Source organism: Schistocerca gregaria, chromosome 9 (assembly GCF_023897955.1).
Source record: "Schistocerca gregaria isolate iqSchGreg1 chromosome 9, iqSchGreg1.2, whole genome shotgun sequence".
NCBI classification, from domain to species: domain Eukaryota; kingdom Metazoa; phylum Arthropoda; class Insecta; order Orthoptera; family Acrididae; genus Schistocerca; species Schistocerca gregaria.
The window spans coordinates 168,412,598-168,427,573 of NC_064928.1; the positions used below are offsets into that span (position 1 = coordinate 168,412,598).

At 45.1% G+C, this 14,976-nt stretch overlaps 1 protein-coding gene across 1 annotated transcript in view; it reads left to right on the top strand.

Annotated features, from left to right (window-relative positions):
* LOC126291864 (uncharacterized) overlaps nucleotides 1-14,976 on the top strand; it is a 54,275-nt gene that overhangs the window by 13,993 nt on the left and 25,306 nt on the right. The window contains exons 2-3 of the mRNA XM_049985586.1: nucleotides 4,155-4,205; nucleotides 11,004-11,997. Coding sequence (XP_049841543.1) covers nucleotides 4,156-4,205; nucleotides 11,004-11,997 — 1,044 coding nt within the window. The 5' untranslated portion in view covers nucleotide 4,155. The remainder of the gene's footprint in view (nucleotides 1-4,154; nucleotides 4,206-11,003; nucleotides 11,998-14,976) is intronic.

Below are 14,976 nucleotides of genomic sequence, written 5' to 3' on the forward strand. Positions count from 1 at the left end.
AGACTTGCTCCAGGCGACCGGTCTACCTGACGGGAGTCCCTAGCCACACAACATTTCCATTTATTTCTTTTGCACAGCATGTTGCAAGGCATCCCAGGTATACTCAATAATATTCATGTCTGGGGATTTTGGTGGCCAGCGAAAGTGTTTAAATTCAGAAGAGTGTTCCTGGAGCCACTCTGTAGCAATTCTGGACGTGTGAGGCGTCGCATTGTCCTGCTGGAATTGCCAAGGTCTATCGGAATGCACAATGGACACCAATGGATGCAGGTTATCACACAGGATGCTTAGGTACGTGTTACCTCTCAGAGTCGTATCTAGACGTGTCAGGAGTTCCATATAGCACTACGACTGCACACGCCCATACAACCATTATAGAGCCTCCAGCAGCTTGAACAGTTCCCTACTGACATGCAGAGTTCGTGGATTCGTGCGGTTGTCTTCATACTCGTAAAAGTCCAACCGCTCAATACAAATTGAATCGAGGTATTGTCCCGCACTACATTCGTAGAGCCCCCACCCATTATACTCATTACTCGTGGCGTGTTGCCGATACCCGTGAGAGTTCAGGCTCTGTTTGTGCATTCGCACAGAAGAAGAAGATGGTCAAGTGGCCGGTGAGGCGTCACTATATATATACCAAGATGGTATCTGTTCTTTCGGACATGTCCGGTGAGCCTCAACTATATATATACTATGATGGTATCTGTTCTTTCGGACATGTCCGGCCACTTGACCATCTTCTTCTTCTGTGCGAATGCACAAACAGAGCCCGGACTCTTACGGAATCGGCAACACGCCGCGAGTAATGAGTGTAATGGGCGGAGTCACTATGAACGTAGTGCGGGACAATACGTTGAGAATGTGGGTCTCGCGGGAGGTGTGCCAGAGATAAATCCCTGCAGTCGCGCTATCCTCTGTGTCCTCGGTGGCTCACAAGGGGAAGGCCTCAGGCACGGGCAACCGATTCGGCTCAAATTTGGCAGGTAGCTTGTGTACAGCCTAAAACGAAGGACTCTAAGATATTCTGGGTCAACACCCCCCGCGTTTTTGAGAGAATCACCCCTAAAGGTTATGACGAGCAATCGACTCAAAATTGGCGGCATCGATAGATAATTGTAAATAGAGCATTTTTCATCATCAGGTATAGGATCCGAAAACGCATACGTTTCCAGAAATCGAGGTAAGACTCTTATACAACTGCCGCTCCTATCAATCTGGAACGCCGACAAACATAACTGCCTGCTTCCGGCAGTGCATTGATAATGCATCTGTCTTGCAACACTTTTACAAAACAAAACACAGCGTCGGTGACTTACCGTTTGCTATTGTTTGTGACAGGCTCCCAACTATATATTACAGCGCTAGTCAAAGGGTGTACATCCTCCATTATTCAGATTGTGTTCCTGAAAGATATGACACAACAAACAGTAACTAGTTACTACGGCATAAACAGACGAGCTAATTACTGCAAAGAGCTTACAGTGCTCGTCATATGTTACTTACGGAAGAACACTGTATTCATTCACAAAACGTATTTCATTCGGCGCATTAACGGTGGAAAAATCACTACATGTATCCGCGCGGCAGCCTAATGACGGAAAACAACTCTTTCCGATTGACTTCTATAAGGCTCGTGCTGGACACCTTCACTCTTCCAGGTTCACAACTATGATATGACGAAGAGGCAACCGGGCCAACATAACTCTGTCCCGTGCCTTGCTGTAAACAAGCGTCGCGCGGTTGGCTGTCTGTGATCCCTCGTGAGGGATTCGCAGCTCTCTTACTCGGAGTTGTTTTCATGTGACAAGGCTTAAAAGTTTAACACTTTACTAACTCACGGCGTTTGAGAAATTAGTTTGCCTACCTTATTATCATCATTCGTTATTGATTTACTTACCTTATTAACCCTCCTATCCATATCAGTGGAGATATGGAAAAATACAAACCAAAAGAATAACATCAGCTAGGTTTCTTTGAGATTCGAACACGGGTTCTCCGATTCCCAGCCAGTTACCTTGGCCGTTGCTCTATCTATGATGGCAACGAGACGTGTTTACAGAAAAGCGGCAGTTGTAAAAGATTCTTACCTCGATTTCTGGAAAAGTTTGCGTTTGCAGACCACATACCTGATGATGAAAAATGCTCTATTTACAATTTTCTATCGAACCGTCCAATTTTGAGTAAGCAGCTCAGGGTATTCATTTCATTGTAATTTCATTCTAACGAGCTGATGGTCACCGATGATATCACTTCTTTCGGACACGCCCTAGAGACTAGATACCCTCTTAGTATATACAAATTGAATCGAGACTAATCCAACGAGGCTACATATTTCTATTCATCAACAGTCCAGTGTCGATGTTGACGGACACAGGCGAGGCGTAAACCTTTGTGTCGTGCAGTCATCAAGGGTACACGAGTGGGCCTTCGGCTCCGAAAGCCCATGTCGATGATGTTTCGTTGAATGGTTCGCACGCTGACACATGTTGATAGCCCATCGTTGATATCTGCAGTAATTTGCGGATCGGTTGCACATCTGTCACACTGAACGACTCTCTTCAGTCGTCGTTGGTCCGTTCTTGCAGAGTCTTTTTCCGGCGGCAGCGATGTCGCAGATTTGGTGTTTTACTGGATTCCTGATATTCACGGAACACTCGTGAAATGGTCGTACGGGAAAATCCCCATTTCATCGCTACCTCGAAGACGCTGTGTCCCATCGCCCGTGCGCCAACCATAACACCAGGTTCAAAATCACTTATATCTTGATATTTTGCCATTGTAGCAGCAGTAATCGATGTAACAACTGCGCCAGACACTTGTCTTATATAGTCGTTGCCGATCGCAGCGCCGTATTCTGCCTAGTTACATATCTCTGTATTTGCATGCACACGCCTATACCCGTTTCCTTGACGCTTCAGTGTATAAAGCAAACCATAGTGACATTTCATATATATATATATATATATATATATATATATATATATATGTGTGTGTGTGTGTGTGTGATGGTTTTGATAGCGACCGGGCCAAATATCTCACGAAATAAGCGCCAAACAGAAAAACTACAAAACTCGTCTAGTTTGAAGGGGGAAACCAGATGGTGCCATGGTTGGCCCGCTAGATGGCGCTGCCATAGGTCAAAGGGATATACACTGCTGATTTCCTACGTAATGTTCTACCGATGTCACTACAAGATGCATGACAGAATGGCGATGTACTTCCAACATGATGGATGTCCGGCACATAGCTCGCGTGCGGTTGAAGCGGTACTGAATAGCATATTGCATGACAGGTGGATTGGTCATCGAAGCGCCATACCATAGCCCGCACGTTCACCGGATATGACGTCCTCGGATTTCTTTCTGTGGGGAAAGTTAAGGATATTTGCAATCGTGATCCACCGACAACGCCTGACAACATGCGTCAGCGCATTGTCAATGCATGTGCGAACACTACGGAAGGCGAACTACTCGCTGTTGAGAGGAATGTCGTTACACGTACTGCCAAATGCATTGAGGTTGACGGAAATCATTTATCATCATTTATTGCATCAATGTGCTATTTACCGGTAATCACGCTGTTACAGCATGCGTTCTCAGAAATGATAAGTTCGCAAAGGTACATGTATCACATTGGAACAACCGAAATAAAATGTTCAGACGTACCTACGTTCTGTATTTTAATTTAAAAAACGTACCTGTGTTACCAACTGTTCGTCTAAAATTGTGCGTCATATGTTTGTGACTATTACAGCGAAATCTATCACAAAGCGAAAAAAGTTGTCCAACTAAAACATTCATATTTCTTTACGTACTACACGAATATGTGATAAAAATGGGGGTTGATATCCGTTTGACCTATGGCAGCGCAATCTGGCGGGCCAACCATGGCGCCATCTGGCTAGACGAGTTTCGTTCTTTGTAGTTTTTTCATTTGACGCTTATTTCGTGAGATATTTGGCCCGGTCGCGATCAATGGACAACCCTCTCTCTCTCTCTCTCTCTCTCTCTCTCTCTCCCTCCCTCCCTCTATCTCTCTCTCTCTCTCTCTCTCTCTGCGTGTGTGTGTGTGCGTGTGTGTGTGTGTGTGTGTGGGTGGGTGGGTGGGTGTGGGTGTGGACATTTCATTGTTCATATCTTCCTTTTTTTCAGAATGTCTGCACTACGGAACATAGCAACTGCAGTGGCCTCTGCTCGTGATGAGTGAGTATTCCGTTTATTATTTAAAATCATTCCCAAAAGCTCTCTTGTACTTAATAACAGGTGATTAACTTCTGCAGACATTCTCTGACCTCCACCATGAAAACACTGCTTACAAAGTAAGATTCTCTAACAGCATGCACATCCCTGTGGACGAGCTTGTTTACACATTGCTTTGGTATTTCACTCGTCTCAGAGATAGGCGATTCAAATCCTGATAGCGGAATAAACTTTCTTCACAGATATTTGGCCGATAAGGCGAGAAAATGGAGTGAATTGTTTCGGGTCACCCGACTTTTCTCCAGTGTCCTGCATTAAAGCTACTAACTCAGCCAAGTGTTTCGTGGTGTGTGGTGAAGTTGAAGGGTAACATTAGATTCAGAAGCTGTCTTGATGTCGTTGGACACATTCAGACAATGGTTCTCACTGTCTTCTGTAACAGGTTTTTATTAGGTCGCTTCTTTCTCTGTCTTAAGCTTAAAACTGGATGATCGGGTAATATTAACTCGCTGTTTGGTCGATCTTCTCGACAAAGGCGGGAAGAGTGAAGAAGTTCGGTAATACCTGTCACATGAGTTGCTGTCCAGGACCACATGTTGTGCGGGTCGTATCAGAATGCATTTCAGGCGATGTATGAGCGTACAGACAGGACTGAGTGGGGTGAGAAGAGAAGAGCAATGGACAGAGAGAGAGGGGGGGGGGGGGAGGAGGTGTGTGCTATGTATGTGACATACACGTACGTAGGCAAAGCTGTGGGTAAAAAGCTATCAGAAATTATATATATCACCGAATAATGTAGATAGAGAGGTACAAATTAACACACATACTTGGAATGACATGGCTGTAACCACGCCACAACACTTAGGCACGCCAGTCCACAACAGCTCCCGAGCCGACACAGTGCGACAGCATATTTGGTAGCTATGGGACGGCCATCGACTTGTGTCAACAACTTCAATGTAAGACGAGGACCCACAGTCCAATATACTTTTAATTCTGTTTTACTCTATGGACTTCCCAACCATTTGTGATGGTATTTTGTCTTCTTAGTCCGTTTAATTTCATGACATAGACTTTACAACCTGATCATGAGAGCATTGTCTCTTGAAACGCGTTGTAAAAATATATGTATAACAATCGCGGTTGAATGCTAACAGTGATAACCACGGCTCAACGTGTTCTTGGCATCAAAATCAGGTGATTTATACAGTTGAGGAGTCGTAAAGTGGCGCCAGCTTGGCAGATTGTGTCAGTATGTGGGTATTATGTTGACGAGTTGCGCATCTGATTGATCTGACAGGTACCCTTTGGCTCCTGCAAGAAGCAATTTCCACCCCACACTACTACAGAAGTCAGACATACGCTCCTAACGTACCAAAAAGAAATGCCTGAAAAACTTTCAGTAATAAACATCTTCTGGAGTCGTCCGCTTTAAGGAAAAGACACAAAAATATTCTATTTTCTTGCGTAACTAGTGGGTTACTTGGGTACTGGAGTATTGCTAGTTAGTGTAAGAAAAACATTAAAAGAATGGAAAATATTATTTATTGCAAAATCTGAGAAAATCAAGTGGAACTTTAATCTATAAACCGATACATAAATTTGCAGGCTCTTTTCGGAATAGGAGGTTACCTCTGATGGTTAGGAATCCGGTTCGTGAAATTTATGTAAAAAGTGTGGGAAAGCTGTTTTATCTCTTTTCTTTAAGAATGTTATTTACTCAGCAGAATGGCTGAGAGCCACGCCTACTCAACTTGAATAATTATCCGATTCAATTTCTCTAAGTATGGTCGAGGCTGTCGCATGAGAAATTTAATCGAGTGACGTGAATGAAGTATGTTATTTGTAATGGTGGGGCTCGCCTATGCTGTAGCGCACAATACTGCGAGCTGAGACGACTGCTGCCTGCGTCGTTCGCCACTGAAAAATAACAAAACTGTCTCTTTCTATCTGGATTGACCTTCGCCAATTGAACTCTCACTATGGATGAAACAGAAATGCGACGAAATAGAGAAAATGGAGAAAGAGGGAAAGTATGAAATGATGTATAGACTGGCTAGTGAGATAGTTTTTGAACGTAAAAGAAAGAGAAATAACATGGAAATAGAAAGAGCGGATGGTACTCTAGCAGAAGAACCACAGAAGGTTTTGAACAGATGGAAAGAATATATTGAATGTCTGTATGAGAGGGATGAAATGCAAAGCGAAATTAAGGTTGAAGAGGAGCAATATGTGCCGCAAGGTGGAAAGGGATTTACCATCTTGGAAGCAGACGTAGAAAAGGCGCTGAAGGAGATGAAGAATAGGAAGGCATGTGGAATAGATGATTTGCCAACAGAACTGTTGAAGAGTCTGGGAAACAAGGCAAGAAAAGAAGTAGTCTACCTCTGTAACGAGATATATGACAAAGGGGAATGGCCTGAAGACTTCTCTGCAACAGTTATGATATCAGTAGAGAAAATGAGAAATACTAAAAAATGTGAAGAGCACTGGACCATCAGTCTAATTTCTCATGCAGCTAAAGTCTTGCTGATAGTGTTGAACAGAAGGTTATATGGCAAGCTAGATAGAGGGATTGCAGAGGAGCAGTTCGGATTTAGAAGGCAAAAAGGAACAAGAGATGCTATTGGCTTGCTAAGAACTGTAGGGGAAAGATATATGGAAAAGGGTAGAGAAATATTTGCTGTCTTTATAGATTAAGAAAAGGCTTTTGACAGAGTTCAGTGAAACAAGCTGATGGATATCTTAATGAGGAAAGGAGTAGATTGGAAAGAGAGATGACTGAAACAGAATCTATATTTACACCAGAAAGTAAGGATAAGGATTGGAAATGAAATGTCAGAAGGAAGCAGTATTGGACGAGTTGTTAGAAAAGTTTGTTGCCTTTCCCCACTGTTGTTTAATGTATACCTTGGAGAGATTATTGTGAAAAGTTTAGATGGGAAAAGAGGAATATGTATTGGTGGAAAGAGAATAGAATGTACAAGATTGGCTGATGACATGGTATTAGTTGCAGAAAGTGAGCGGACAGTGAATAACATGCTCAAAGGTCTGAATGAAGCTTGTGTGAAATATGGGATGCAAATAAACACAACAAAAACAAAGAGTATGGTCATCAGTACAAGACGCAGACTGTCCAATATTAGGGTAATCTACCGTTAGGCAAGTAAGTCAATTTAAATATCTCGGAAGCACAATAACTGAAGACTCGAGATGTCACCAGGAGGTGAAAACCCGAATTGCCATAGCAAAGGAGGCATTCAAAAGAAAGAGGAGACTCTTGTGTGGCAAATTAAATAAAGGACTAAGGGAAAGGCTTGGCAAATGTTTTGTCTGGAGTGTGGCACTATATGGGGCAGAAACATGGACACTGAGACGAGAGGATGAAAAAAGGTTAGAAGCATTTGAGATGTTGATGTGGAGGAGAATGGAGAGAATAGGCTGGATGTAAGGAGTGAGTAACGAAAGAGTATTGGAAAGGGTTGGTGAGAGAAGATGTCTGCTGAAGTTTGTAAGAGAAAGGAAAAAGAACTGGTTGGGACACTCATTGAGAAGTAGATGCTAGTAGGGGCTTTGGAAGAATTGGTTTGTGGGAGAAGACAGAGAGGAAGAAGGAGATACAAGGTGATAGATGACACAAAGGGAAGAGGAAATTATGCAGACCTGAAGAGGATGGCAGAAGACCGGACAGCCTGGAGAGCTACCATATTAAAACCTGCCTTTAGGCAGAACACTGATGAACACTGATGATGATGATATGCCTCGATGAAGTCAAGGGCTCCTATCTGCCCTTAGTCTAACTATTGGCGTGGTACACCTGTCAGATGACCAGTCCACCACGATGCCACTCAGTGTTCACTCGCAGGCACTCACTAATACTCTGTGTTCACACCGCACATTAAGTGTCGCGGCCTACACAGTGAACAAATGCTTAATCGCAAACGACTCAATATAGAGTACCACTTAAATTCACTAGCGACTGAGGTGCACTCTCAGTGCAGTACTGAGTAGAGACTTTGTTCCTCGTTCTCTGGATACACACACAAGCTCACTCGCTCCTGCTACGTGTTCCCGCTTCAAGAGCGTCACTGGAACAACGCTTCTCCACACAAAAAGCGAAAGGGTATATCATACGCTATCTTTCCCTCACTTCTCCAGCTCATTGGGCCAGAAATAGCTTGCCAATCGGGGCTATACTTACAAACTGGAGAATGGTGCTCCGTTTAAGCCAACCAATCTGTTAATATATAGCATCTGTGTTAGGCGTATGCTGTCCACATGTGAGAACTGTGAAACTGCGCACTAGATCCGTCAAAAATGCGTATGCGGGGATTCTCCGAAGCAATAAAGCGGGTTTTGCTCTTAAGGTGAACACGCAGGCTATTATCCCTTTTCTCTGGCAAAAAACTGTTTTGGTCTGTGGGTGGTCGGCCTGCTGGCGCAGCTGCGTGTTAACTCACCCTCCTACAGACTTTCCAGCAGTCTGGTTGCCTCCGCCAAACTCCTGTGGCCGTCGTGTCTTGAATGTTTGTGTATGCCAGCCTCGACTTTTTAATCTTGGTACGCACTTGCGATTTATTTATAAGATTTGCACATCGATTAAATGGAAATATGTAAAATTTACTCTACCCTATCGAGTTTGGGATCGAATGAAACGTCTTGATACGCAGAATACGATGGTGAGGTCGGAATATGTAAGAAATGAAGGTCAGGAGACCACGCAACGTTACAACTGTTGTAAAAAGCATAGGAGAATATATTATTGATGACTTAAGTCTCTGTTACGTGTATCTGTTGTGTTTACAGGGTGTCCAGAAAAGGGCTCCCTGATTTTCAAAATTAAATATCTCGAAAACAATGATCGGTAGAGGGATGCAGTAAACGGTATGTTTATTGTGAAAGCTATAAGAAGTTTACACAGCAGTTTGAAATAATAGTTACAAAAGCTGCCGACAGATGGCGCTGTACGCTGTACAGCTCATATCAGCATACATAAGTGAAATAATCGTATGAAAACAATCTTTGCAAACAATCACATCACAGTGTTTTCCAAATGTTCACCATTTGCACTACAGAGGTGGCGCAAACGAAGAATGAAATTCGCCATCACATTTTGTAGTGTCTCAACCGAAATGGATTCACATGCCACAGAGATCGCAGATTCAAGCTCGTCTAGCGTGACGGGATGCTTCGGGTAGACCATGTCTTTCACTGTGCCCCACAAAAAAAGTCAAAGGGAGTCAAATCCAGCGCATATGGAAGCCAATCCATGCCTTCACCAGTAAATTTGGGATATTCCAAAGCAATGACTCGATTCCCGTAGTATTCCTCAAGAAAGCGAAACAACTGTTCGGTCCGATGTGGTCGGGCTCTATCTCGCATAAACCATTCAGTACCTGGTCGATCCTCTAACGCTTGCTGTGTGGCGACAAGTTGTTCCAAAGTTGCAACGTAACGTGCACCTCGAATGAAAAAAGGGCCAATAATGCCTCTGCTGCATACTGCAGCCCACACAGTAACTATAGGAGAATACAGGGGTTTCGCTTCACACCAATATGGCTTTTCGGAACCCCAAAATCGCCAGTTCCGCTTATTTGCGTATCCATTCAGGTGGAAGTGTGCTTCATCTGTAAACCAGATGCAGCCAACATCAAATCCTTCATTATCAATGATTGTGAGCATCTGATTAGCAAAGGCAACCCTTTGTTGCACAGCTCGTACGGGTATGGCCTGGTGCATTTGAATTTTGAATGGAAACATGTGTAGGCTCTTTCTCAGTATTTTCTGTGTCCTGGAATGCTTCAAACCAGTCTCAGATGCAATTCTACGGACGGATGACATTGGATTTCGCTGAATAATTCCAGAAACTGTGGCGATATTTTCAGGCGTAACTGCGGTTTGCTTGCGGCCAACATGCTCCAATAGATCATCAGTTACGCTGCCTGTTCGTTGAAATTCTGCGAAGAGCGTACGAATGGTTTTCGCATCGGGTCCTTTTGGAACATTAAATCGTGCTTGAAAACTTCGCCTTGTTGCCGTAGGACTCTCTTCTAACCTGTGGTACTCTAGCACCAGAAAAACGCGTTGTTCAATGGAGTACATGGTTTTAATCTCTTTCTTCAGTACGCTAACCTCCTTTCACGTTTCAATAGTGGAACTGATCGCTTTGGGCTTCGGATCATTATTTATACTAGACATTACGTATGGCGATTAGAGCGCCATCTGTTAGCATCTTTTGTAACTATTATTTCAAACTACTGTATAAACTTCTTACAGCTTTCACAATAAACATACCGTTTACTGCATTCCTCTATCGATCTTTGTTTTCGAGATATTTAATTTTGAAATCAGGGAGTCCTTTTCTGAACACCCTGTATTATATTTGTGGAATAACACTACAAACTATGCACCTACTAAATAGCTTTAAATTTTTGTGGTATTGGCAGCCTAAATAGTTGTTTGGTTTAAGAGGCTATCAGTTGACCTTCAATGAGAAAGAGGTAAAGGAAGTGTGTGGTGCATGCTCTATGGAAAAACCTGTTTCTAAAGATACTGGAAAATTTGTACAAAGAGGGAGCAGCGAGTGCATTGACAGCCACAGTGACTATGTCAAAATATGATTCTGTAAATTTTACACCACTGTTGTAGTATATTGGAAAAATGATATGGAGATAATTTTTGACTTGTCCTCATACTAAATGGATACATTCACATTCTGAATGGATGTTGGCACCCTTACTATAGAGCACCCTAAAGCCATCGCCATCTTCATCGTCATCATTTGCATCTTGTTTGTTGCAGGTATGCTGCCCTGGAATACAAGAAGGGAGCACACAATACAGGGGAGGGTGACCGGTACGAGGAACGCGTGCTGGCACTGGTGTTCCTCCGCTGCCTGAGGCGTGGAGTGATCTTCCAGTTGTCTGCCAACAACGGCGAAGCAGGAAAGTTCGACGATGTGGTACTGGTGTGGCGACCTGAGGGACATTCTGAGGCACACACCATTCTCGTCCAGCTCAAGCACAAGACCTCCCCCAATTACATGACTATCGACAATGAGCAATGGCTGTCTGAGGCCCCCAACCGCGACTTCGGTCTCGGCAAGTACTGCACTTCCTACGAGGAAATTAGCAAGTCACTGGGGAGGGACAGAGTAGTATTCGTCTTGTTGACGAACGCCTCTCTGGCAGCCAGTAGTCCCAACATATTTGAGAGTCAGGAAGTGGACGGTGTCCTAGGGTCGGAGCTGCTACGGGCTGGTGGCGGCCTGTACAGTCTCAATCGAGACAACCAAGGGGTGCTGAAGGCAGTGCGTGGCAACGACAGGTTTGTGGAGAATTTCTACCTTTTGTGCCAGCAGAGCAACTCTGATGAGATTGTGGTCGACATTTACAAGGAGTTGGAAGAGCTGCTGGGTGCCGGTGGCCTGTGCGAATCCATCTGTGACAGTTTGTGCAAGAGCCTCCGGCACTGGATGAACAAGGAGAATGTGTGTTTGACGAGTAGCTGGAGCAAATGGCAGGTACTTGTAGACGATTACATCAAGAAGAATGTGACCCAGTGCAGAGCAGTGACCACAAGACTCAAGTACTGCAACGTGGCAGCTGTTCGAGGCTATGTGGAGTCCTGCAGCACGGCGTGGGTGAAACCTCCAGAAAGAGGAACGGCAGCTCTCACTGCTACGAAGATACACCAAGCGCTGGCTCATGAAACACATATCATGGTGGCCGTAGACCAGTTCAGAGAGCTGAAATACCAGATTCTCCGCTGTTGGGGGCGATTTTGCCCATGGCTGGTACGCTTTATAGTGATGGCTTATGAAAGAGATTAATTTTTGTCAAATTATGCATTTTTCTCTGAAGCAATCCAGAAAAAATGTTATATCATCAGCCTTCTTTGGCCATGATCAGAACTTTTGAGCATTGGTTCAAATCAAAGATAAGCTACATGTCTATTTGGGGTGACAAAGCATGGCCGGCCGCTATGGCTGAGCGGTCCCAGACGCTTCAGTCCGGAACCGCGCTCTTGAGTCCTGGGCCTTGTGTCTTCAGAATTTGGATGGGATATATTAGATCTACTGAGTCATAAGCTTATTTGTAAACTAAAGACGAGGAAATGTGTTCCAGATAGACATATATTTTATTTCTGAGAAGTACAAGGGTGATAAACAAAGACTCCGTTTCAGTGTTTACGTGATCTTTTTCAAAGTACTCCCCTCCTCACCAATCAGCTTTATATAGCGTCTCTGCCAGCCCTCGATTATACACTCCTGGAAATGGGAAAAAGAACACATTGACACCGGTGTGTCAGACCCACCATACTTGCTCCGGACACTGCGAGAGGGCTGTACAAGCAATGATCACACGCATGGCACAGCGGACACCATGCCGCGACAGCGTGGACGTGAACCGTATGTGCAGTTGACGGACTTTGAGCGAGGGCGTATAGTGGGCATGCGGGAGGCCGGGTGGACGTACCGCCGAATTGCTCAACACGTGGGGCGTGAGGTCTCCACAGTACATCGATGTTGTCGCCAGTGGTCGGCGGAAGGTGCACGTGCCCGTCGACCTGGGACCGGACCGCAGCGACGCACGGATGCACGCCAAGACCGTAGGATCCTACGCAGTGCCGTAGGGGACCGCACCGCCACTTCCCAGCAAATTAGGGACACTGTTGCTCCTGGGGTATCGGCGAGGACCATTCGCAACCGTCTCCATGAAGCTGGGCTACGGTCCCGCACACCGTTAGGCCGTCTTCCGCTCACGCCCCAACATCGTGCAGCCCGCCTCCAGTGGTGTCGCGACAGGCGTGAATGGAGGGACGAATGGAGACGTGTCGTCTTCAGCGATGAGAGTCGCTTCTGCCTTGGTGCCAATGATGGTCGTATGCGTGTTTGGCGCCGTGCAGGTGAGCGCCACAATCAGGACTGCATACGACCGAGGCACACAGGGCCAACACCCGGCATCATGGTGTGGGGAGCGATCTCCTACACTGGCCGTACACCTCTGGTGATCGTCGAGGGGACACTGAATAGTGCACGGTACATCCAAACCTTCATCGAACCCATCGTTCTACAATTCCTAGACGTGCTCTAGAAGGTGTAAGTCAACTACCCTGGCCAGCAAGATCTCCGGATCTGTCCCCCATTGAGCATGTTTGGGACTGGATGAAGCGTCGTCCCACGCGGTCTGCACGTCCAGCACGAACGCGGTTGGGACTGGATGAAGCGTCGTCCCACGCGGTCTGCACGTCCAGCACGAACGCTGGTCCAATTGAGGTGCCAGTTGGAAATGGCATGGCAAGCCGTTCCACAGGACTACATCCAGCATCTCTACGATCGTCTCCATGGGAGAATAGCAGCCTGCATTGCTGCGAAAGGTGGATATACACTGTACTAGTGCCGACATTGTGCATGCTCTGTTGCCTGTGTCTATGTGCCTGTGGTTCTGTCAGTGTGATCATGTGATGTATCTGACCCCAGGAATGTGTCAATAAAGTTTCCCCTTCCTGGGACAATGAATTCACGGTGTTCTTATTTCAATTTCCAGGAGTGTATGATGCTGGCCATTCTCTCTGTCTCAGGTCCTTGAGAATCGCCAAACTTTTCTTGACCACTGTTTTGGGGCTCTGGAATACAATGTTCAAAATCTTTGCCCTTAGTGATAGGAATTTAAAAAATAGGGTACAAACCGGGACTCTGAAACGGGATGTGGTTCGCAGGTAATACTGAACTGAGCCAGTAACTGCATGACTTGATTTGCTAGGTCACGCCGCGTACTGTGATGATGAGTCCTCACACAGTCCGGAAGATATCTGGTTGTTTCCTTGCCATGTGCTTCCTCAGTTTAGCCAATGCTGACGAGTAGTATGCATCTGTAACAGTAGTGTGAGGGGGAACTGCATGCTCGTAAATCTTTCCGTAAGAGAGGAAAAATGTGATCACCATCACTTTCCCTGCAGATGGAACAACTATCGCCTTTTTCTGGTGCAGTAGAACTTGGCTCGTTTTGCTTCAGGATCACAGTGATGCAGTCGTGACACATCACTGGTGATAATCGATTCAAGAAACGCATTCCCTCCGTCAAAACCTCATGACTTATCTCCATTCGCACAGCGTTTTGTTTGCGAGTCAACAGGCGTGGCACCCAACGGTCACAAACGCAGGCCATATGAAGATGATCAGGCATAATGGTAAACAGTCTACGACATGGAATTATCAACACTTCACTGAGGTTACGTAATGTTATCCGCTGATCCTTAAGGATAATCACAACATCTGTGTTGACACTGACTTCAGTCACAGCAGAAGACGAAACACCAGGCCCACCTTGTTTAACACAGATAAGTCCCTGAACCGCCTAAACACGGTAGCACGAGGCAGTGTACTGTACGATTGCTGCTGCTTTTCGTGAATTTCAGAGGCTGTGTGGTTGAAACGAACACAGAATTTTATTTTGCCGTACCGCTCCTCTCTCGCCATCTTCATTGTTTGGTATGCGAAATGCAAAATGCGTCTACAAAATAGAGCATCACTAGCAGCCTACCGATACAAGAGTGCTGCCGCCCACATGCATCATACATAAAAAGAACTTTTTTTTCAAATATTCATGATAAAGATAGGAAATATCACGGAAGATACAAGAAAAAATCAATCTCAGTCTTTGATGGTCAGCCCTCGTAGTTTCAAAAGAAGCACATTCTGGGCAGTATGTCAGTTGTCCTAACACCTATTTAATGCGAGGTTAATCCCAAAAGTAAGGTCTCCTATATTTTT